This window comes from Sciurus vulgaris (assembly GCF_902686455.1).
Source record: "Sciurus vulgaris genome assembly, chromosome: 9".
Lineage (NCBI taxonomy): Eukaryota > Metazoa > Chordata > Mammalia > Rodentia > Sciuridae > Sciurus > Sciurus vulgaris.
The window spans coordinates 84,128,509-84,154,787 of record NC_136469.1 but is presented as its reverse complement, the minus strand read 5'-3'; the positions used below and the strand labels follow the sequence as shown (position 1 = coordinate 84,154,787).

At 34.9% G+C, this 26,279-nt stretch overlaps 1 protein-coding gene across 1 annotated transcript in view; it reads right to left on the bottom strand.

The window, feature by feature from the left end:
- Window positions 1-9,907: 9,907 nt before the first annotated feature.
- SDAD1 (SDA1 domain containing 1) overlaps window positions 9,908-26,279 on the bottom strand; it is a 37,486-nt gene continuing 21,114 nt past the window's right edge. Inside the window, exons 10-22 of the mRNA XM_079152719.1 lie at window positions 25,708-25,777; window positions 24,721-24,824; window positions 20,382-20,439; window positions 19,019-19,077; window positions 18,354-18,430; window positions 17,469-17,566; window positions 17,269-17,345; window positions 16,346-16,472; window positions 14,699-14,793; window positions 14,357-14,547; window positions 14,167-14,251; window positions 13,493-13,654; window positions 9,908-9,972 (exon numbers count right to left, since the gene is read on the bottom strand). Coding sequence (XP_079008845.1) covers window positions 9,925-9,972; window positions 13,493-13,654; window positions 14,167-14,251; window positions 14,357-14,547; window positions 14,699-14,793; window positions 16,346-16,472; window positions 17,269-17,345; window positions 17,469-17,566; window positions 18,354-18,430; window positions 19,019-19,077; window positions 20,382-20,439; window positions 24,721-24,824; window positions 25,708-25,777 — 1,251 coding nt within the window. The 3' untranslated portion in view covers window positions 9,908-9,924. The remainder of the gene's footprint in view (window positions 9,973-13,492; window positions 13,655-14,166; window positions 14,252-14,356; window positions 14,548-14,698; window positions 14,794-16,345; window positions 16,473-17,268; window positions 17,346-17,468; window positions 17,567-18,353; window positions 18,431-19,018; window positions 19,078-20,381; window positions 20,440-24,720; window positions 24,825-25,707; window positions 25,778-26,279) is intronic.

Below are 26,279 nucleotides of genomic sequence, written 5' to 3'. Positions count from 1 at the left end.
TAACGTAATTTGAGAGATAAAAGTAATTTGAGAGAAAACGCAAATTACTAAAATTTGTGATGAAAAAGGAAATATCACAAGACACTACTGAAATACAGACAATAAGCAGAAACTATTTTGAAAACTTAGACTCAAATAAAATAGAAAATCTTGAAGACATGGGCAAATTTCTAGAGAAAAATGACATAGAAAATTTAAACAGATCAATTTCAAGCAATGAAATTGAAGACATCATCAAAAGTCTACCAACATAGAAAAGCCTAGGACCAGATGGGTTCTCAGCTGAGTACTACCAGACCTTCAAATAAGAACTAACACCAATCTTCCTCAAATTATTCTATGAAATAGAAAAGGAATGAACCCTTACAAAATCATCCTATAAAGCCAGTATCACCCAAAGACAAATCAAGGAAAGAAAATTTAAGTCCAATATCCCTGATGAACAGAGATGCAAAAATTCTTAATAAAATACTGGCAAACTACATCGAAAAACATATTAAAAAGATAGTGCACCATGATCAAATGTGGTTCATCCCACTTGTAAGGTTGGTTCATATATGGATTAAAAAAACATAATTCATCACATCAATAGACTTAAAGACAAGAATCACATGATTATCTCAATAGATGCAGAAAAGGCATTTGACAAAATACAGCATCAATTCATGTTCAAAACACTAGAAAAACTATGGATAGAAGTAACATACCTCAACATTATAAAAGCTATATATGTTAAATCTAAGGCCAATATCATTCTAAATGAAAAAAATTGAAAGCTTTTCCTCTAAAAACTGGAACAAGAGAAGGATGCCCAAGAATCTTTTACTACTTCTATTCTACTTAGCCCTTGAGACTCTAGCCAGAGCAATTAGACAGAAAGAAGAAATTAAAGGGATATGAATAGAAAGAAAAAAACTCAAACTATCTCTATTTGCTGACAAATTGATTCTATATTGAGAAGATCCAAAAAACTCCACCAGAAAACTTCTAGAACTCATAAATGAATTCAGCAAAGTAGCAGGATATAAAATTAACACCCATAAATCAATTGCAATCTTCTACATCAGTGATTAATCAACTGAAAGAGAAATTAGGAAAACTATTGCATTCATAATAGCCTCAAAGAAAATAAAATATTTGGGAATCAATCTAACAAAAGAGGTAAAAGACCTCTACAATAAAAATTACAGAACACTAAAAAAAGAAACTGAAGACCTTAGAAGATGGAAAGCTCTCCCATGTTCTTGGATAGGCAGAATAATATTGTCAAAATGGCCATACTACCAAAAGCACTATACAGATTTAATGCAATTCCTCTTAAAATTCCAATGACATTCTTCACAGAAACAAAAAACGCAGTCATGAAATCATTGAAAAAATAAGAGGGCCAGAATAGCCAAAGTAATCTTTAGCAAGAAAAGTGAAACATGAGGCATCACAATACCAGACCTTAAATTATACTACAGAGCTACAATAACAAAAACAGCATTGTACTGGCACCAAAACAGATGAAGACCAATGGTATAGAATAGAAGACACAAAGTCAAACCCACATAAATACTAGACAAATAAAATATACTATAAACATACATTAGAGAACATATGGCCTCTTCAACACCTACTAGATGAAAGAGTAGCCCCAAATCTCCATCATGTTGGCTTAGGAACTGAATTTCTCAACATGACTACTAAAGCGTAACAAGTAAAATCAAGTATCAATAAATGGGATCAAACCAAAAAGCTTCTTCACAGCAAAGAAAACAATCAAGAACGTGAAGAGACAGCCTATAGAATGGGAGAAAATCTTTGCCACTTGCACCTAAGATGAAGCATTAATCTCCAGAATATATAAAGAACTAAAAAAAATCAACACCTCCCCACCCCACCCCACCCCACCCCCAAATTAACCCAATCAATAAACAGGCAAAGGAACTGAACAGACACTTCACAGAAAAAGAAATATGATTGGTCAACAAATGCATGAAAAAATGTTCAACATCACTAGCAATTAAAGAAATGCAAATTAAAACTACATTGAAATTTCATCTCACTCTAGTCAGAATGGCAATTATCAAGAATACAAATAATAAATTTTGGCAAAGACATGGGGAAAGAGGTACACCCATACATTGCTGGTGGGAATGCAAATTGGTTCAACCACTCTGGAAAGCACATGGAGATTCCTCAGAAAACTTGGAATAGAATCACTATTTGAACCAGTTACCCCTCCTTGGCCCAGGGACTTAAAATTAGCATACTGTAGTGAAACAGTCACATCAATGTTACAAAATTCACAATAGCTAAGCTATGGAACCAACAGATGGTACATACATACAATGGAATATTACTCAGCAATAAAGAATGAAATTATGGTATTTGCTGGCAAATGAATGGAACTGGGGACTATTGTGCTAAGTGAAATTAGTCAATCCCAAAACACTGAAGGCTGAATGTTCTGATATTTGGATGCTAACTAACAATAAGCAGTGAGGAGGGAAGAACAGAAGTTCACTGGATTAGACAAAGGGGAATGAAGGGCAGGGAGTGGGGAAGGGAATAAGAAAGACAGTAGAATCAATCAGACAAAACTTTCCTATGTTCTTATATGAATACATAACCAGTATAACTCCACATCATATACCACTACAAGAATAGGAAGTTATATTCCATGTATGATATGTCAAATACATTCTACTGTCATGTGTAACTAAAAAGAACAAATAAAGTATTAAAATAAACTCAGTATTTTCTAAACACCCATGATAAAATACATTGAGTGAATAAATCTACAGTATGGAAAAGTGCATTTCTATGTTTCTATCTCAACTTTGTTTAAAAAAAAAAAAACCAAAAACCTAAGATCATGAACCCTAGAGGACATGTTCAAAGATGTTTATTGTAGCAAGTTTTTGTTTGTTTATTTGTACCAGGGATTGAATTCAGAGGCACTCACCACTGAGCCACACAGCAAGGTTTTTAAATAGTAGGAAAAATGGAAAAAATCGAATTGTTTTTGAATAGGAAAATGATAGATTGTGGATGCATGAATAAACAATGGAAACTCTGACATGATTAAAATAAAAAGTATCTTTATTAATCAACAATCTAATGTTACTAGGTCAGCAAAACAATATATCCAATGATATTGTTTATGTAAAATTTTAAGACACTAAATATTATATACTACATATATTAAAAGAAAAAAGAATATAGGAATGATAGGTATCAACTTAAATGATAATGGTTATACTGAAAAAGGAGGAGGTATGGCTGAGTGGAGATATAGTTACACACTTATATGTTCCCATTATAAATATACATATTCATATATGTATGTATATTCTTTATACTAAGTATATATTCATATTAAAACATGTACATGTATATATGTATGTTATATATATATATAAAACACTGAATAAAATTCAAAGATATTTTCATTATTTTCTGTTCTGTGTATTTTTAAAAATTATGGCTCAAATTATAAAGTGTTTAAAATCTTTAACAAGAGATTCACATATCCTTTAAAAAGTCACATTAAATATCATTTACCTCTATGTAATTCTTTTAAAATTCCCTTTTAATAACATTGCCCAGATAAAAATCATGGTTTCCATTTTGTCCATGATTTTCTTTTCTTCCTTGGCCTAACTTCCTTTTAAAGTAACTCTGATGTTAATTTAGATATTAGGACTAGAAGGTATAGCCAAATTGATCTTAATAAGATAGAACTGAAAGTATTTTAGATTTTTCTAAATGCTTAGTACAAATATTTTATAAATAATATCACAAAATGTTTAAAATGTAGAGAAAAAGAAAATCTTATCAGTTATATTCCACTGCTTAAATGTAGCAACTACATATTTTGAGTTTTAAGAAACAACATTATTTTATGTACCTCAAAGAAAAACTCCACTTAAATAGTGACAAATGCTCTTACCAGAATTTTAAAATGTGTACGTATTCAATAAGATTTCTTATGTCCTAAGTTACAGATATAAAAATCATACACCTACTCTTGCACATTTTTGAAAAATGAAATCATGTATTGCTTAAGTGTCTTTGGAGTTGCCATTTGCCTGGCATCATAGATGCCCATTTTCCAGACCATACCACTCCTCTGTGCCATTATGAATCTTGGCGATCTACAGCATTTCAGAGTTCTCCACTCAAAAAGGGTCTTGTAAGGTGTTGGTAATGTTCTGTTTCTTGATCTAGTGCTGAATACCAGGATGTATTCTGCTTATGAAAATTCACTGAGCTTGTGTACTTAACAGTACTTGTATACTTCTGATGCTGGCTTTTGCTTGATCTTAACAGGTGTCAACTGAAGACTTTAGATCAAATTTGTGAATGTGCAGGCCACGACAACTATGTTAACACTGTCATCTAGGGCTGTAAAAGTTTAAATACAGGCCAATGCCAAAGATTAAAAAAAGGGTTGGGGCTGTAGATCAGTGGCAGAGTGCTTGCTAGCATGTGTGAGGCACTGGGTTCAATCCTTAGCACCATATAAAAAGAAACAAATAAGCCAGCACGGTGGCATGGTAATCCCACAGTGGTGGTAATCCCAGCAGCTAGGGAGGCTGAGGCAGGAGAATTGAGAATTCAAAGCCTGCCTCAGCAAAAGCCAGGCACTAAGCAACTCAATGAGACTTTGTCTCTAAATAAAATACAAAATAGGGCTGGGGATGTGGCTCAGTGATCACGTTTCCCTGAGTTTAATCCCAGTACCCTGCCCATGCCAAAAAATAAAAATAAAAATAAAAAAATAAATAAAGGCATTCTGTCCATCTACAACTACAAATTTCTTAAAAAGATTTCTAAAAAAAGATTTTAAAAAGTCTTAAAATCACTTTATATCAGCTTACACTGTTTTTGAAAAAATAGCACAGCGTATTTTACACTACTGTAGTGTTTATATCTTATCAGTAATTTATCCAAGTGATAGTTTAATGGTTGAACATCCCACCTACTAACTATATCCCAAGTTGCTTAAGTATGCTCATATTTTAGATCTTTTTCTATACCTATTCTTGCCATTGAAAATCATATTATAGTGAGTATTTAACTAAAGATAGTTTGTGGTAGACACTGTAAATAGTCTATCTAAATTCCCTCCCTACTTCCTTCTTGCTAACAACTAGGATGATTATGGTCCTCTGAGAGGTCAACAATTCCATTTTCTGCTTTCTTGGTTTCTCTTGTTGGTAGGGTGGCTATTTAACCCATTTCTGGTTAATGAAATTTAAAGGAAGGCTGTTGGAAGAATTCTATGAAAGCTCTTGTTTTCTTAGAAAAGGGATAGATATGGCAATGTCACTTTGGTCCCTTCTTGCTGCCTTAAACACAGAAGGCAAGGTATCAGCATTTTCTCCATTTTACAGATGAAACTGAGGTGTAGAAATGAGTGTGTTGCACAGTTATACAGCCATTGAAGCCAGCATTCAACATGGTTCAGCTTCAACACACTAAGAATGACAAAGCCAAAAAGGAGCCCAAGATCCTGTTGTCATCACAGAGAATCTGAACCCAGGGAATCAACAGTCCATCTCCATACTTGGTGAGACAAATTTTACTTTGGTTAGGATATTTTAAAATGCATATTTTTTCTTGAAGTGCAACAGTCATAGACACAGCTATATTTTGGATCATTTGCTTAGACTAGACTCTCAGAAGTGGATTTCAGTCAAAGGTTATCACTATTTTTTAGGTTTCTGGTACATACTTTCCCCAAAGAATTGTACTAATAGTACTTTTGCTAACATCAGGCATTGCTGGGTAGAACCAGAGGGTCCCAAATGAAGGATGACTATAGCCCCCACCGACTAAACTGAGGCAAGAGAGTAATTAAGAAGGTAAGAGAAAGTTTATTTGGTTTATTTTGCCTCTTACATAATAAAATAGATGCTCCAAACACTAAAGAAAACTATATTTAATATTTGGCATATTTTCTCTAGGGTTTTTAAAATTTTTCATGTATATATTTCCATATATTAAAATATATACAATATATGTATATAATTTTAGTTGTCAATGGACATTTATTTACTTACATGTGGTGCTGAGAATCAAACCCAATGCCTCACATGTACTAGGCAAGTGATCTACCACTGAGCCACAACCCCAGCCCCTTATTTTCCATTTTCTTACTTATACAACTGGATTACACTATACTATGCTTTTTGTTAAGTTATCATATGTATTTCCTATTGAAAACATTAATGACTATATAATATCCCATCAAGTGGATACATGTTTACTTTAACCATTTCTGTACTGAGATCAGACTGACAAAACATGGAAGTAGGATCTGCAAAAGGAAATAAGGCTACCACACAAAAAGTGCCCTATACAAGTTTATGCTTTTAAAATAATATAACATTAGCTGTGCTACTTTTTGCTTGCCTTTTAATTCTAGTGCAGACCAAATACTACACTAGTTAAAGTTATTTCCAAAGCTTTGACCTTGTAAAAGAAAAAGCTCTAAGTCACTGCCCCATCTTCTTTTTCTTTCTTCTTCTTCTTTTTTTTAGTTATAGAGGACACAATACCTTTATTTTTTTAATGTGGTGCTGAGGATCAAACCCAGTGTCTCATACATGCTAGGCAAGCACTCTACCACTGAGCTATAAACCCAGCCCTCTTATTAATCATATTCAAGATCTTTCTTAAATCGCTGAAAGTATATCCCAAAACTATGTAAGCAATAAATAAAAAGATGTCACTTGAAAGAACTGTTATCTACATACAGTTTAAACATGTTATTTAAAATAACATCAAGAACAGAATACTCTGAATGACTAAACATTTTAGTTAAAACAATTGCAATGTAATATCCTACATAAAAAATTTCAAGGAACTAGAATATGAAAAAATTAAAATTTATATAACCATAACCTTTTAAAAATTATACTAAAATTATATCAACTTTTAAATTACAACTTTTCTTGTATGATTTGGAAATGTCTTCTTACTGTTGCCCTGTCCATCATGAGCTTCAGTTTATTAGCACACTGGCATTTGACACTCCTGCCAGTTGAACTGTCCTTTCCTTAAGATCCCCCCTATACTGTATTTTATATATAAATATATATATACATATATATTTTAGTTGTAGATGGACACAATACCTTTATTTTATTTATTTATTTTTATGTGGTGCTAAGGATCAAACCCAGTGTCTCACACGCGTGAGGCAAGAGCTCTATCACTGAGGTACAACCACAGCCCTATGCTGTACTTTTTTAATTGACAAAATTATATTTATGACAATGTGATGTTTTAATATAGGTATCTATTAAGAAATGACTGAATCCAGATGGCTAATATATCATCACCTCACATACTTTTTGTGTGACTGTTACCTTTTTGATAACTTTTTATAAGCTGTCTTGTATTATAGTCATTTTGTGAATATATTTCCTTCATTGTACTGAATGTTTCTATATGGGACAAATACTGTTTGCAAACCAAACGGCATCTAGCAGAGTACTGTGCATATAGTGGGCATTCAACATACATTTTTATAGCTACCTGAAATATTGGGCTTGAGGGATGAAATATTTGTAGCAAACGTAATTGCTGTTTAAGTAAATTAAGCAAACAACAATGTAACAGACACCTAATCTTTGATGAGGAATTTACTAAAATTGTGGCAGATAACACGGTAAGTGCTTATAAACATTATTTTTCAAAATTCTCAAGAGTCAGTGAGGTAGGTGGTATACATACAGAAAGGAAACTGACAGATTAAATTATATGTCCGGACATTTTCCCAGTCCCTCTATACCATATTAGACACTGAACTAGCATGGGGGATACAGAAGAGAAGAGATAAAAACCTCTGCCTCATGTGGAGCTTATTTACTAGTGGAACTTAGTAAGATCACATAGGTAACATGTCAGCATTCCAGATTTACATACCACTTTTATATATTATGAGCTTGGACAATGTGAGTGCATCCCTGAAATGGACGCATTCTCACTGCTGACAAAAATTTGAGACTGAAAAGTTTAAACACTGATGATTTCCTCAAGATTAAAATCACCTGGTTAGGTCACTCGACCTTTGCTGGCTGCATCCAATTTGTGAGAATTTGATCTTCAAATTGGCAGTAAACAGAAAATTTCTCAAGAGAAAACTGATAAGTTAATAAAAGAAATCAGAAATAAAAGACTGTGGGATTAAAGAAATAAACAATTAATAAGAATATATCTTTAAAAGCCAGGGATCTTTGTCTTGCATACAAGCCTCAGGCTAGTTAAGATCAGGGTGAGGCCACAGCAGAATTGAAGTCAGAGCACAAAGGACTTTGGAATCTTGGTATCTAAGTAGAGTGGGGAAATAAAAGGGAAAGATGAAACTTCCAGGCACCATCATAAAACACACAGCAAAGTCGTGGACACCATCTACTATGCTATTTTGAATTTTATTTGCTTTCTGGCTCCAGACACATGAGGAGACACTCCATTGGAAAATGCAAAAAGAAAAGGGTTTGAAGCTGGGCACAGTGGCGCACACCTGCAATCCCAGGGACTTAGGAGGCAGTGGCAGGAGGATCACAGGTTCAAGGTCAGACTAGGAAGGTGAAACCCTGTCTCAAAATAAAATTTTTAAAAGGGCCGAGGATATAGTTCAGTGGAAGAGTGCTTGTTTGCCTTAGCAAGTGTTCAATTCCCAGTACCCCAAGGAAAAAACAAATAAATAAATAAAAGAAAATGGTCTGAATAAACACATTTGTATTGGACACTTTCCATGAAGCAATCAAGTTGCTGGGAGTTGACTCTTCCATTCCACTAATTGCTTAACAGTGATCTGGAGCATCTTGGGTGAAGTTACAAAGTTTCATTCAAATAAAACTGAAACTGAATTCAGAAGATGAACAAAAAACTGCAAAGGGAACAGGAAAAGTGATTTTAAGAAGTCAAAAGTGATTTCTAACGCTGGGCAGAAAATTGCCTTTACTCCAAATTTAAAGTAACATATAACAATTTTCTCATCTACCACAAGATCAGCTAAAAAACCTAAGGCAAATGGCACCATACTATTTCTAAACACAAACAGATTGTACCCTGAAATTGACTTAAGTGTGACTGGTAAACAACATATGCCACTGCACATACACAAGAGTACCTATTTGATATTAGAAACCTTTTAATGAGGACAAGGCAAACAATGAATTGAAAATATGACAGAGTCCAAGGAGGCTGAGGAAACCAACATGAAGAGCAGACAGATCAAATGATGAACCAAAGACATTTCAAAATTATTATTTATACTTCAGGCAATTTAAAAAAATGAGGTCTGAAGAAAAAATCCTTTATATAGCATTAAAAAAATATTGAAATCTTTTGGATAGACTAAAAGAGGTAAATTGTCTACCCAAAGTCTGTACAGCAGGGACCTGTTTTCAGCAGGTAAGCCTATTTACAAGTAAGAACCTCTTACTCTTGTAACATCGTCCTGTTTTAAGAGAATATATAACTCCCATCCTTGCAGAAGTAGTCCATAAGGCTCAGGGATCCCACAGAAACATGAACCTATCTCTGCAAGAGAACTATTTACAATGCACTGTAAACACACATGTAACACCTGCCTCCCTTACCCCCACAAGTTGAGAATTGGCTGTGGCTCATTTAATTTTAAATCTACAATGACACTTATTAGGTACTCAATATTTTTCTTTGCATGAATGTTTAAATGAAAATGATTTTATAATATCACTACTATTTACATTTTAAATGTTCCCACCATTACCCATCTCCAAATTAAAAACACCAAACTGCTACCAAGTTTACCATGGTTGTTACAATATAGTGCTTCTGGACTTTTTAATGTAAGCAAACATTCTTGATTTACTAGTTTTCATAGTAATGACACAAACTTGGCATTCCCCTTGAAATGAAAAACTTGCTTGGAAGTTACTTCATCCTTTTCCTCTTTTTCAAAAGTGCATCTCGTAGCGCCAGCTGGAAGATAAGAAAAAACGTGATCATTTTGAGTATCCCATTATGCTAATTTCGTTATAAGGAAATTTACAAAAAAAGAATCACTAAGTCAAAAATCATCCTGAAAAACTACAAATAGTGAAATACTCCTAACAGATCTGTGTCCAGGATGGGGGTTTCCACACTGCTGGGAAACATGCAATGCTCTTAAATACTATTCCCAACTCAGGGAAACCATTCACAAAACTAGAGCAGGGGTAGAATGTCAAGACTAGCACATTACCGGTCTCTGGGGATAATGCTCGGTACTACTCTGACCTACAGAGCTCTTAATATTTGGGAGCTGTGGGTAGGGCATACTGTCTAAATTAAATAGAAAAGCAGATCTTTTTTTACAATCATCCTTTATAAATCATTTATATGATTTAAACATGGGTACATATGGACCACTTATGCATTTTTTCCTTTTTTGAATTTTTTGACAAGGGATCTTGCTGTGTTGCCCAGGAAAATCTCCTGGATTCAAGCCCTCCTCCTACCTCAATTTCCTGAGTGCTAGGAATACCGGTGACCTTTCCAAGATCCATTAAATATATGGACCATTTAAAGATTATCATCTTCCTCAAAAATAAACACACAAACGACAAAACAAAACAAAAAAACCTAGAATATTACAGATTATCAAGAATCCAATTTTTAAAAAAAGGATAACCAAGGCCAATATACACATCTTAAGTATGTGGTGAAAACCATTTCATTAATTCCTAAGCACTCCTCTCTGTCTTACAAACTATAAAAGTCTCTAGATTTTGAATATTAATAAGGAATGATTGATTGATTTGTTAAAAAACATTTTTGGGATGAAAACTGTTAATTTATCTAAATGTTCAACCTTTTTGGATTTTATGATTTAAGTTATTGACTCCTGTCTTTAGCTTATATGTGGGCTTTGGTACGTCTTTGTATTTTTGCAGATAGGGAAAATAGATAGTATTAAGAGGGGAAAAAAATGGCAAGTTCATGTTAATCTAATTTGGCCAAAGAGAAGTATTTCTTTCTTTCTTTCTTTCTTTTTTTTTTTTTTTTTTGGGTACTGAAGACTGAATCCAAGGGTATCCTATCACTGAGTTATAACCCCAGCCCTTTTTATTTTATATTTTGAGACTATCATTTGTTGCCTATCATTTGTTGACTATCATTTGCTGGCCTCAAACTTGAGATCCTCCTGCCTAAGCCTTCAGAGGCACTGGGATTATAGGTGTGTCCCACAATGCCTAGCAAAGAAGGCATTTCTCCATATTTATCTGTGTCTTATTTTCTATCTGCATAGTTCACTTACTGTGTCTGCTCATGTTCTATAATGATTAAATAAGTTAATGGAAACCTCTGGAATTGTTAAATCCAAATTGCAAAAACTGTACGCTTAAGGTGATATTGGTTGCATAGATTTAATTTTGCTCATTAAACTATATAATAGCACAGGTGACTCTCACAGGTCCCTTTCCCCTTCAATATCACCAAGTGAACACAAGGACCAGGTACAGCCTCCTCTCTCCTTTTCATTTATCTCCCTAAAAGATCTTCTTCTCTTTCTCTATCATATGCTTTACTTTCCTCTTCTACTCTCATCTGAGATCATTTTATTTATTATAAAAATTTAAGTAAGACTTCATGTACATATTCTAGCCACAAAACAGCCTTTTATTTCAGACGACAAAAATACCAGAGGGGCAAAGGAAAATGTGATGTGATGTTCCTTTTCCACAGGGTGCATGGGATCATGGGACAGTTTAGGGCTGCTGTATAGTAGAGCTGTTCATTATGGTAGCCACGAACTACATGTGACTATTGAGCATTTGAAACACGGATTGTGTTTACTTAGGGAGTACACCTACTAAGACTGGAACAATACAAAGAAGATCAGTATCTCGAATTGAGATGTGCTGTAATGTAAAAGAGATGCTGGATTTCAATTAGTTCAAATATAAGAATGTAAAATAGCTCATTAATAATTTTACATTGGTTACATTAGAATACTATTTTAATATACTAAGTTATAAAAGATATATTATTAAAATTAACTTCATTTCTTTTTTCTTTAAAAATCACATATATGGGGTTGGGGAGATTGCTCAGTTGGTAGAGTGCTTGCCTTGCAAGCACAAAGCCCTGGGTTCAATCCCCAGCACCGCAAAAAAAAAAGCAACTCGAGGCCTAAAAAATAAAAAAGGCCTGGGGATTTGCCTCAGTGGTTAAATGCTTGGGTTCAATCTCTGGTAACAAAAAAATAAAAAATCAAAACAAAACAAAACAAAACAAAAGAGCAAGTAGGGCATAGGGGACACATGTAGCTCAAATGTAGCCAGGTCACATAATGAAGCAAGGCCCACCAACTGGGTGATTACTATTTCCTCAATCCTAAAATAGTTATTAAGGGCCAATGAAAGGTAGAATAATGAACCTAAGTCTATTCAACTATGTGGCAAAATTGAAAGTACTTCAGTCTTTATTAAAAATGCCATCACTTTACTACTTACATGATGTATTAGTCAGAGTGGAACATTAAAAAAACAGGGAGAATTTAAACAGTACTTAATTCAGGTAACCCTGATTTGGCACCCACATAGACACAGTGCTACCCTAGAGGACAGCTGTTATATTCAGACCCAGCAGGCTCATCCTTGGTAATCTACTTAGGAACACAGAGAATGGGAACTATTTTAGAATAGACCTGGTTTCCTGGAGATTCTTCAAAATGAAGCTTAAATATGCTCTGATATGCTCTTCCCAGGAGGGGAAGATACAAAAACTTAAATTTATTTTACTTCAATGAATTACTGAAATAAGCAAGCCACCTATGCAGCACAGTATTACCATTCAAAGACCACAAATAAATAAAATGAGAACCCAAAGGCCCGTAAACAAAAGGTATGGATATATAGGAAGGGTCATATCAAAATAGAAGTTTGTTTTGGACTGTTTCCTGAAACTGTTTATGATGTATTACCACACACATTTACTCCTTTTTAAAACTTCTAGGCATACAATTGCTGATATCAACGAATTTCAATAGTATATTTCACAGATCAAATGACAAAGAATTTTAGCATGTGGTACTGGGAACTGAACCCTGAGATCCTCTACCATTGAGCCATAACCCTAGCCCTTTTTAATTTTATTTTGAGACAGTATTTCCTTAACTTGCCAAGGCTGGCCTAGAACTTGTGATCCTCCTGCCTCAGCCTCCTAAGTCTCTGGGATTAGAGGTGTGCATCACTCCACCTGGCTGTACCCCTTTACTGAAAAAGAAATAAAATGGCCACACAGCCCCTACCCTACCGGTCAGAGTTGAGTCCCAACCAAGTCAGGTTCAGGCTTTCAGTGCCCTGACTGCCTCCCATTTCTCCACTGTTTTCCAACAGTGCCCATTAACATCAAGGTACACATAGTAGTAGTCTTCAGAAGGCACAACTCATTTCAAATATAAGTAGGCTCAAACTGTAGTACTGTTCTAGCCACCCAGGCTTCAAGTTGAACTCACCTGCTTTTCTCGGAAGGAACGCTTGTTTTTTGACCGGACATTCTGGCTATACCGCATCATCATAAAGTTCTTCTGTTTTTTCTTCTCTTTATTTGTGGAACTAGAAAATGGATTAATTTTGGTTTTCTTCCTCACGAATTCCTTTCGATCTGTCTTTCCAGCCTATCAGCACAAAAAGATTGATATTTGTGAAATAACACACTTTAGAAGATATCTAATCTAAGTAAATGTCTCCTCTTTGTCAGGCACTCTATCAGAACACAGCATAGACAGAACACAGTCCTTGTTCCCTAGGGCTCAGTTCCAGTGAGCAATAGTATGAAGTATTATAATGGAGTAAAGGAAGCTTGGTGGAAGGAAAAGTCATAATTCAGCCTGGTGAGATCAGAGAGGTTCCCAGAAAGGGAACTAAGTAAGCTTTTTTTTTTTAAACAGATAAAAGCATTCATGATGGAGGTGAGTCTCCAAATACCATGAACACAGTTACATGGTTATGTACAGCAGTCAAAACTCATCTAATACAACACCTTTTATTTGTGCATTTTATTCTGTTAATTATACCTTTATTTAAGACATTTTAAAAACTGCCATCTTATGGCTGTATAAAATCCAGATTATATTTCATTTTATTTGCTTTCTATTTAAAGAACAAGGAACAGTAGTGTATCACTCACCATAGCAGTTGCTAGTCTTGTCTCCTTGTCAGACTTTGGCTTTTTATGCAGGCGTTCAATGTCCCGAAGAGAAAGTAATTCACCCCTGAGGTGAGGGAAAAATGAAATATGAAATAAGGGTGCAATTCCTTTCCTGGTTGCTTTCATTACCACACAAGCTGCCTGAAGACCTGATGAAAATGCATTTTACCTGGACTCCTCATCACTGTCTATTTCAATGTATTTTCTTTTTTGGGCTTTCCCAGGGGCAGCATCAAGTTCTTTCCTCATTTGGGCCATGCGGATTTTCTGGAAGTCTTCCTGAGTTAAAACTCTACTAGTGCTGATGGCTGCAGCTTTGGCTTTCCGCTCCTCCATGGGCATGCTGTTCAGCTTCTTGGACTTGAATAGTACACAAACAAAACTTACATGGCTACCAGCTCAAGTGAGAACTCAGTCATTCAAATGTTAGCCTCCCTACAAGGTCCAGCAAAAACCATATCTTAATAACAATCAGAGTGATGCACTTGTAAGCGGAAACTGTACAACTCACAATTTCTTGCTGTTCTTCATCAGAAGAGTGGTGCACATCAATCCATTCACCATCAGCATCCTCCCCCTCACTAAGACTGGTACTTTCCCATCCATCTGTGTGGAGAAAGAGATCACTGATGTAACTACCACTTTATGTTGAGTATTCACAACAACTTGAGATAAATTACACAATGGAAAAATAAGGTAATGAACCTTAAATAGATATTCCACTGACAAAGAATTGAGCAACGTTTATTGTTAAATAAACCATCTCAACTTAGTTAATTTAAGGAGTAAGAACTAAGCACTGACCATGTATCTATTATAAGTCAAAACCTTATAACTCTCTTTTCCCCTCACAGCTTGGCAGAAAAGGATCACTCCCCCACAGTTAAATCACATAGCCAGAAAAAGCAGCCTACATCGAAATCACAAAAACCATGACTGACTTCAGAGTGCATGTTCTTTTTACAGAACCAACTGTGACCATCAAAATGGCACTTGTGGGAAGAATAGAGTTACTCTGGATTAGGCAGACGGGAGGGGGTATGGGGATAGGGAGGATAGTAGAAAGAACAGGACATTATTACTCTGTGCATATATGACTACACGACTGGTGTGATTCTACATCATGTACAACTAGAAGAATGAGAAGTTACACTCCATTTATGTATGATGTGTTAAAGTGCATTCTACTATCATGTGTAACTAATTAGAACAACAACAAAAAAATTCTGACCTCATATGTCTTACATTATGTAACTGTTTATCTGTGAACAATGTGATTTGATGAAAGTTCCCCAATCATTCACTAAGCAGATCTTAGGGGAACTGTGCAGATATTATGCCGTGATTGGTTAATGATTCAGTGATAAACAAAAGAGATTTGGTCCCTGCCCTAATAAAGTTCACGATCTAGTAAAGATGACAGACAATAAAGCACATAACAACAACAACAACAACAACAATAATAATAATAATAAAATGGCGCTTGTACATTTAACTTGGACACATAGCAAATATCTAATTCATCTAAATATATTTATGCATGTGTCAGAAACTAGTTACAGTTATTCAGAGAACTGTAGTAGAAGATTCTGGACATGAAATGACCTTGTAGACATCTCAATAAAGTGGCTCCCCATGATCTGTAAGGTAGTGTTACTTTTTGTTCTGGTATATACACAACCACTCACATGATAATGTCTCCAGTTCTCTCTCTAGTTTCCTATCTTGCTATGTGATTTTTCCCCTGAATAATGGTGAAATAAAAATGAACTTTAGCCTAGTGATAGTGCACTTGACTAGCATGCATAAGGCCCTAGGTTCCTGAGTGATGAAATGTGATAACACTTCTCTGTAAATTAAAAAAAAAAAATCAGATGTCAATTTTTTAAAATATAATTTAAGGAAGGTGAAGTTAAAGGACTGGAAGACATCTAATTTGTTTTCTTCAGAACAGTGATTTAAATGTAACCAGTTGGGATTTTATATCTAAAATTCTATTTGTATATAATTGTTATCTAACCTATAAAGCTGCAATAAACATATTTATAATGATTAAATGTTAAAATAATTAAAAACAAAACACAATGACAAAAGGCCCTGGGTTCGATGGGTTCAATCTCCCCAGTACCAACAAGGAAAGAAAGAAAGAAAAATGAACCTTCATCATTTTCAATTTTCTCTTCTTTCTCAATTTCTAGAACCTCTGCTCCCGGAATGTAATCTTTAGCATCCAATTCACCATATTCTTGTACCCTTGCTTCAACAGAGGCTTCTGTAGGTTTACCCTAAAGGAGAAGAAATTGTTTTTAATAAAGTGTTCATATTATAAAACATTAATCATGAAAGGTATTCTCCAAGATTATGAACTTAGATGGGGAACACTATAGAAAATGGAGATAATCAAATGACAAAACAATCTGCTTATTTCTCAGGTCAAAGTAAATACTGAGTCAGAATGCTGTCCACTATTTTCTCACTTACTTCTAATCCAAATCAAGAAATTGGCAGTTACTGAAGAATAACTGGGTGTGCTGGATGTGGCAGCACACACCTGTAATCCCAGTAGCTCAGGAGGCTGAGGCAAGAGGATCAAAAGCCAGCCTCAGCAAAAGCAAAATGCTAAGCAACTCAGTGAGACCCTGTCTCTAAATAAATACAAAATAGGGTTGGGGATGTGGCTCAGTGGTTGAGTGCCTTTCAGTTCAATCCCCAGTACAAAATAATAATAATAATAATAACTGTTCAAATATTTTACGTCCCCAAAGTACCATCTCTTTCTTCATATACAACACCCTTCCTCCCTTGAAAGAGGGAGTACCTGGCTAGAAAATATCTTGTTTAATACTGACACCATTAAGTTTAAACAGCTTGATAAGTTTATAAAACAGTTATCATTAAAGAACACATGCCAACTACAAAATATTTAAGTTCATAGTATTCAATCAATTGTATTTGAAATTTAAATAAAACCATGTGCATCATTAGTACTCAAAACAAAAGCATCACAAATACTAAAATTCAAATTGTAATAAAATTCAAAAGACCAGAACCTCTAGACCATCATAAATAGGGTTCACCTACCCGGAATTTCTTCTGCAACATCTGAGGGTTCAGTGTTCGGAAGAGCTGAATCAGAGTTCTAGCAGACATCATTACATCTAAATAAATAATACTTTGAATTAGAAATTCTGGAGAAAAGAAGGTTAAGAGGTAAAGAAGCAAAGAGGCAAAAACAAGTCACAATGTACTTGTTGGCCTATAGAGAATAACATGCAACTTACTCTTATTTTTGTGTGTCTTATATTGAGCCAGGTCTTGGAGGAGTTCTTCAGTCATGGCAAGAGGACATCGAGCTGTTATCTCTTTGATAGCATTGATTCTAGAAAAGAAAAGTGAATTAAAAATAATAAAAAGAGCAATTTTAGGGGTTGAAGCTAACACAATTTTCAAAAAATGGAATATAAATTGAGTTTTATGTGGCTTAGGTTTCTACAACTGCAGTATAGCAGAGAATGTAAGTGGGTAGCCTGAGAGGGCTTTTATTCCAGTCACCATTTCTGCTACTAGTAGAATGAAACACAATGTTGGGCAACTAAATCAGGGCAGTATTTTCTTGCCAACCCTAAGCAAAGAAGGGCTAGGTCAAATTAAGAAAGGCTGAAAAGCTTTAGGGTTATTCCCCCAATAACATTTCTCAAGGGAAATACAAAGTAACCATTCAGTATATCACTTACTTATGAATATGACTTAGACAATCCTTAGGTCAGAACTTAAAGTCATTAATTGTTTTTTAATTAATCAAAACGGCCACTGAATTGCCCTAAAATTGAAGAGTGATTCAATAATAAATCACTTGTTCCACGATAAGACACAAATTCAGAATGGGAGATAAAAGAAAAATACTGAGGTAGCCAAATTATCATTCAATTCAAAGAGTAAAACTAGTAAAAAAACAAATTTCTGATTCAAAGAATAAGTAGATTTTCTCTGGTTCCCTTATGAAAATTCTGACCAATAAAATAAAAACATCAAGCCTCCTCAAAGACTAAAGCTTATTTTAAACTGCTTTTCTAGAGGCCATGCTGCCAGCTAAAATTATACAACTTGGTAAAGCAAATCTAGTACACTGAAAACATACCTACTGTCCCCAACCACATTCTACATACCCTACTGTCATGACTTCCCCAGAGTTCTTGTCAGTAACAAAATTGTTGGCCACGGTCATGAGCAATGATTGAATGATCTGAGTTGGGAACAGAAGAAGAGATAAGTACAAGGGAAATATCTGTACCCACACAAACACCTGAGGATGAAAGGACAACAGATCATTGACAGTGGAAAAATAGCCTTCGACCTTCAGTTGGGAGTGGGAGGAAATCAAGACTAAGAAAGAAAGACAGATAAAAATATGCCACTTTGGAGTTGAGTCTTCTTCAACCTTTAGAATAAATTTCACTTTTTAATATCAGATTTTAGTATAGGCAAAAAAAAAAAAAAAAAAAAAAAAAAAAAACCTGCTTTGACACAGGATATTCCAATGCTGTTTTAATCAAAGAAAGAAATTACCACTTTTGAAAAATAATCCCTATAAACTTATTGATATTGCTGACCTCTCCTAATCATAAAATTTGGTTATCAAACTAAAGTAGAATTCTTAACTTGTCAAAAACAAAAACAAACAAATTTCACTTTCTATAAACTGTATAACTGAACTTCTATATTTCTCCTTAAGGGTTAGTTATCCCCTCTGCTCACTTAAAAAGGAATAAGATTTTAAGAGGGGCACTGCTCTGTGTGTTCTAGATCCAAAATTCAGGTTAAGAGTTCTTACCTCTGGAGGTACTAGGTGATGAGAGGCCTGGGCAGCAAACAGAAGGATCTTTGTTACTTCTGAAAACACAAGAGATGAGAAAGGTCAGTTATCACTCTGCCTCTCAGACTATATAGTAACATAGCAAGCACATTCCTGCCTATGCAACAGCTGTTTACTCCACTTAGACTACCCAACCCCAGCTATCTGCATAGCACATTCCTTTGCTCCCTTCAGCTACCTGCTCAACTGATGCCTTGCTGAAAGGTCTTTCCTGACCACACCATCTAAAATAGAATTTGCCCCAACTCCTGTTGTCCCTACTCTGCTTCCTTTGTCTTCAAAATACTTATCTTTACATTGCCATATACACAGTACTATCTTCATCTTTTTCTAGAACATAAGCTCTATGAGGGTAAGGACTTTTTGATCATTGTGAAATTCTTAGTGTCTAATGCAATGCCCACCATAGAAATCACTAAATACTTATTGAATGAATAAATAAATATATGCAGATACATAAATTTTCTCTTCAAAGGGGCAGTATAGTATATGTAAAGAACAAGGCATTTGGTTAAAGAAAGAGTAAAGCAAATCCTGACTTGCCATTTACTTGCTAACTGACTCTTTTTCATTTTTCTTCTTTCTACACCTTGAGGTATTGATGTGAAGGCCAGATGAGATGATATAAGAGAAGCCCTTAGCAGAATGCTTTGGCTCATGTTAGAGCCTCACAATAAATGTTTCCTTCCTATCTTGGTTTAAATTCAAACACAAGACAAACATCTCTTCACCTGCTTTTATGTTGTTTTAAGTTGAGAATGCACATTAAAGTAATGAGAACAGTTAAAATAAAATTCTGCTACCTGTAGTAAATTTCTGTTCTAGAATTCTCAACATGAACATTTATTGTATTTCAAAAAGATTTGCTTTGAGAAATCAATTTGCTGTTGTTTTAAAAACAATTGTTTCTTACAACTGATGAGCAAAACAGCTAACCCATGGCAGACAATAGAAAGAAAACATAAGGGCTTCTCTTCTGTTGTCTGCTACAGAACACATTCCACTCCTAACACTGTCTTATTGATTGATTAATTAATTGACTGTGGTACTGGAGAATGAACCTAGGAGCATTATACCTCTGATCTACACCCCCCAGTCTTAAAAAAAAAAAAAAAATTTTTTTTGAAGCAGGGTCTAAGTTGTTGAGGCTGGCCTCAAACTTGCAATCCTCCTGCCTCAGCAGGAAGGGTTACAGGACAGTGCAACCACACCCAGCCCAACACTGTCTTTAATGATTCCAGAAAAAAAAGGTTTTGGATAGCTATTCTAATGCTAAGACCACCAAGGGAATGTGGCAAGTGGTGGCAAGTAGGCAGGTTACCTCTTTGGTGGGGCTGCAGAAACCTTTGCACGAAGGGATAAAAGTTGAAGAGAAAAAGCTGTGGAGAGAAGAAGCACTGACTTTAGCGTTTATGTGACACAAAGCATGGAGTTTCAGTTTTCCACAATGCAATTACATCATCAAGACAACTCATTGGGAATCATTTGTTACTTTTGTTTTGTGTCAGTTAGTAATCATGCCCCAGCACAATTCAATATACTGGAATAACTAAGGAAAGGATCTCTCTCAACTGACACTATGCTTCTATTTTCATTATGTAAAGGAGGAAGAAGGTGCATGCAGAATAAAAGAGAGAGTTAATCAGAAGGGACAAAGAAGGACATTTCATACTGCTTATATAGCAGTATGACATAACAATTATATAGCAGCAAGAAATAACAATAATAAATATTTATGCCACACACAACGGAGCATCATGTACATCAAGCAAACCCTTCTCAATTGCAAAATCAAATAGATCACAACCCAATAATACGTGGTGACTTTAACACACCTCTCTCACCACTGGATATCACCTCCAAACAGAAACTAAATAAAGAAGCTATAGAACTAAAAATATAATTAATAACAGATTTGGGGCTGGGGATGTAGCTCAGTGGTTATGTGCACACGTGAGGCACTGGGTTCGATCCTCAACACCACGTAAAAATAAATAAGTAAAATAAAGGCACTGTGTCCATCTACAACTAAAAGTAATTAAAAATAATAATTTAGACTTAATAGACATAGATAGAATATTTCATCCATCAATGACTGAATACACTTTCTTCTCAAGAGCACACAATCCTTCTCTAAAATAGACCACATCTTAGGCCACAAAGCAACCCTTAGCAAATACCAAAAAAGAGATAATTCCTTACATTCTATTAGATCATAATGGACTGATATTAGAAATCAGTGATAAAATACAAACTGAAAGCTACCCTAACACCAGGAGATTAAATAATACCCTATTGAAAGACCAATGGATAGCAGAAGCAATCAGGGATGAAATAAAACAATACTTAGAAGAAATGAGAATAGGGATACAACATATCAAAATCTCTTGGAAAAGCAGTTTTCAGAGGAAAGTTCACTGCATTAAGTTCATTCATTAAAGGAATAGAAAGTCAACAAATAAATAACATAGTATTATATCTCAAAGCCCTAGAAAAAGAACAAATCAATGCCAAAAGCAGAACACAGGAAATATTAAAATCAGAGCTAAAATTAATGAAATTGAAACAAAAACGCTAGTCAAAAAAATGGACAGAATAAAAAGTTGGATTTTTGAAAAAAATGAATAAAATTGATAAACTCTTGGTCAAGCTAACAAAGAAAAAGAGAGAACTCAAATTATTAAAATTTGTGATGAAAAAGGAAATATCACAAGACGCTACTGAAATACAGATGATAAGCAGAAACTATTTTGAAAAGTTAGACTCAAATAAAATAGAAAATCTTAAAGACATGGAGAAAGTCCTAGAGACAAATGACCTCCCCAATTTGAAACAGGAGGACACAGAAAATATAAACAGATCAATTTCAAGCAATGAAATTGAAAACATCATCAAAAGTCTACCAACACAGAAAAGCCCAGGACCAGATGGATTCTTAGCTGAGTACTATCAGACTTTCAGAGAAGAACTAACACCAATTCTCCTCAAATTATTCCATGAAATGGAAAAAGAAGGGAACCCTTACAAAATCATTCTATGAAGCTAGAATCACCCTGATACCAAAACCAAAGACACATCAAGGAAAGAAAATTTTAGCCCAATATCCCTGGATGAACAGAGATGCAAAAATTCTTAATAAAATACTGGTCAATTGCATCCAAAAACATATTAAAAAGATAGTGCACCATGCTCAAGTGGGATTCATCCTAGGGATGCAAGGTTGGTTTAACATATGAAAGTCAAAAAACGTAATTCATCACATCAATAGACTTAAAGAAAAGAATCACATGATAATCTCAATAAAAAAAGCATTTGACAAAATACAGCACCCTTTCATGTCCAAAACACTAGAAAAACTAGGGATGGCTCAACATTGCAAAAGCTATATATGCTAAACCCAAGGCCAGCATCATTCTAAATAGAGAAAAATTGAAAGCATTTCCTCTAAAAACTGGAACAAGACAGGGATGCCCTCTTTCACCACTTCTATTCAACCTAGCCTTGGAAACACTATAGCAGAGGAATTAGAAGAAAAAAGTTGAAGGGATACGAATAAGAAAAGAAGAACTCAAACTATCCCTATTTGTCAACAATATGATTCTATATTTAGAAGACTCAAAAAACTCCACCCGAGAACTAGAACTCATAAATGAATTCAGCAAAGTAGCAGGATATAAAATTAACACCCATAAATCAATTGTATTCTTCTACATCAGTGATTAATCAACTGAAAGAGAAATTAGGAAAACTATCCCATTCAACAATGGCCTCAAAGAAAATAAAATATTTGGGAATCAATCTAACAAAAGAGGTAAAACACCACTACAATGAAAATTTCAGAACACTAAAGAAAGAAATTGAAGACCTTAGAAGATGGAAAAATTTCCCTTGTTCATGGATAGGCAGAATAAATATTGTCAAAATGGCCACACTACCAAAGTGCTATACAGATTTAATGCAATTCCCCTTAAAATTCCAATGATGTTCTCTTCATAGAAATAGAAAAAGCAGTCATGAAATCAATGAAAAAATAAGAGGCCCAGAACAGCCAAAGTAATCCTTAGCAAGAAAGTGAAGCAGGAGGCATCACAATACCAGATCTTAAATTATACTACAAAGCTACAGTAACAAAAACAGCATGGTATTGGCACCAAAACAGACATGAAGACCAAAGGTACAGAATAGAAGACACAGGCGACAAGTCCACATAAATACAGTTATCTCATACTAGACTAGACATACAATGGAGAAAAGATAGCATCTTCAACAATTGATGCTGGGAAAACTAGAAATCCATATGTAGAAAAAAGAATTAGAACCTTATTTCTCACCCTACACAAAATGCAACTCAAAGTGGATCAAGGACCTAGGCATCAGACCATAGACACTGCACCTACTAGATGAAAAAGTAGCCCCAAATATCTATCACATGGGCTGAGGAACCAAATTCCTCAAAATGACCTCTAAAGTGCAGGAAGTAAAATCAAGAATCAATAAATGGGATGGTATCAATCCAAAAAGCTTCTTCACAGCAAAGGAAACAATCAAAAACATGAAGAGAAAGCCTACAGAATGGGAGAAAAATCTGTGCTACTTGCACTTAAGATGGAGCATTAATCTCTAGGATATATAAAGAACTCAAGAAGTTTAATGCTAAAAAATAAAAAAATAAAAAATAACCCAATCAATAAATAGGCAAAGAAGTGAACAGACACACTTCACAGAAAAATAAATACAATCGGTTAACAAATATATGAAAAAATGTTCAACATCATTAGCGATTTTAGAGAAATGCAAATAAAACTACACTGAAATTCCATCTCACTCGTTAGCAATTATCAAGAATACAATTAACAATAAATGTTGGTGAGGATGCGGGAAAAGGTACACTCATATGTTGCTGGTAAGACTGCAAATTTGTGCAACCACTCTGGAAAGCAGTATGGAGATTACCCAGAATACTTAGAAAGGAACCACCATTTGACCCATTATCCCACTCCTTGGCATACACTCAAAGGACTGAAAATCAGTATACTATAATGACGCAGCCACACCAATGTTTATAGCAGCTCAATTCACAACAGCTAAACTATGGAACCAACCTAGGTGCCTCCTTCAACAGGTGAATGGATAAAGAAAATAAGGTACATATACACAATGGAATATTACTCAGTCACAAAGAAGAATGAAATTAGCATTGCTGGTAAATGGATGGAACTGGAGACTATCATTAAGTGAAATAAGCCAATCTCAAAAAACTAAAGGCTGAATGTTCTCTCTGATATGCAAATGTTAACTTACAATAAGCATGCAGGGTGATGGGTTTAGGGAGGAAAGAATAGAAGTTCACTTGACTTGACAAAGGGGAATGAAGGGAAGGCAGAGGAGATGGGAATAAGAAAGAATAGAATGAATCAGACATAAATTTCCTAGGTTCTTACATGAATACACGAGTAGTGTAATTCCTTATGATGTACATCCACAAAAATGGGAAGTTATACTCCATGTATGTATTATATATCAAAATGCATTCTACCATCATTTAAAAATAACAAAATTTTTTTTTTAAATTAAGACACTGCTTTACCTAAGGACTTTCCTTTTACTGAGAATATTTCTACTTCTAAGATTCGACAAGAGAAACATAAGGTATTTCAAACCTCGTGAATTCCCACCAATCTGGAGATGAGATTCATGAGCATCATCTTCACTTCAAACCTTTCCTTAGAGCTCTCTAGCTGCTTTAGTAGTTTTTCTGCAAAATCTGGAAAGGAGAAGATCAAATAAGTATAATGTGAGTCCATGGTTTGTATATTATTTAACAGGTCTATGGAAAAGCAGATCAGTGAAAAGATCAAACACAGAAGAATATACTTTCAATGGTCCCCAAGGTCACAACTTAAGGAGTCTCAAATTTTAAGCATCAATATCTAGAATTACTGTTTGATAGGTGCTTCACTTAGTAGCTATCTAGACCTTTGTTTCTCAAAGTATAGTCTACAGACCAGCAGCAGTTAGTTCTGGAACCTTCTTAGAAATGTAGACTCTCAGGTCCTACCTGTGCCCTACTGAATAAGAATCTGTACTTTAACCAGTTTCCCAGGTGATTTGTATGCACGTAAAATTTGAAAAGCACTGATCTCCAGCAGGGTTAGCAAATGTTGCTGTACAGTAGAGTACCGAGAACCACACTCCATACCAACTGAGTCATAGTCTCTGTAGTTAACAGGTCCCAAACATCAGAATACTTTTATAATAAATTCTCCATGTGATTCTAAAGTGCAACCTAGTTTGAGAACTAGTGTTCTAGAATAGGGTTTCCCAGACTTTAGGTTTCTAAAGACTAGTTTAGAAAAAAAGACACCAACAGACTATCAGTTTTCATTTAAGTACAATATCCTACTACTTTTGTATTGTTAAAGATATAAATCTCTGAAAAACCTGTTCATCCAGTTTTGTTATTTTGCTACAGACTAGAAATCACTGCTTTATAATATTCTCTAAACTACAACCAAGTAGGAAAAATTAAGCATTTATTTGTCTATTAAGTACCAGAGATCATATATTCCCTCACAACCCTAAAAGCAGGAAACAAAATAGGAAGAGATAAAGCCAACAAGGAACTTAGGAAGTCATAATTACAATACCTTGGGGATCATGGATCAAGTGAATGGCCGAAAAGTTAAACACCTCTGGCTTTTTTTTCTTCTTTTGTTTCTAAAAGATACGGAGGGAAACAACTTTTCAATCTGAATTGCAGTGATGTTGTCCTTGGAATTCAATGTGCTACAGTGCTAAAGGCAGTTATCACGTCCAGTAGACTACGTAAAAAGAAAAAAAAATCGTTGATCTAAAAATCTTTCTTTTGACTGAAAGAAGTAAAGATGGTTTTTGCCTTTTAAGATTCAACCCTGGGAATCTTCTAGACATTAGCATCTGTGAAACTTAAAGGGATCTGGAAATACAAACAATTAAAACCAGAAGATCTGGGCACAGTGGCACACGCCTGTAACTTCAGCTACGTGGGAGAGTAAGGCTGGGGAACCAAAGGTTTAAGGTCAGCCTCAGCAACTTAGCAAGACTCTGTCTTGCTGGGGGCAAAAAAAAAAAAAAGGGTGAGGAGGTGCTGGGATGTAGCTCAGCGGTAGCACACTTGTCTAGCATGTATAAGGTTCTATGTTCAATCTCCAGTACTGCCCAAGAAAACAAACAAAAAACC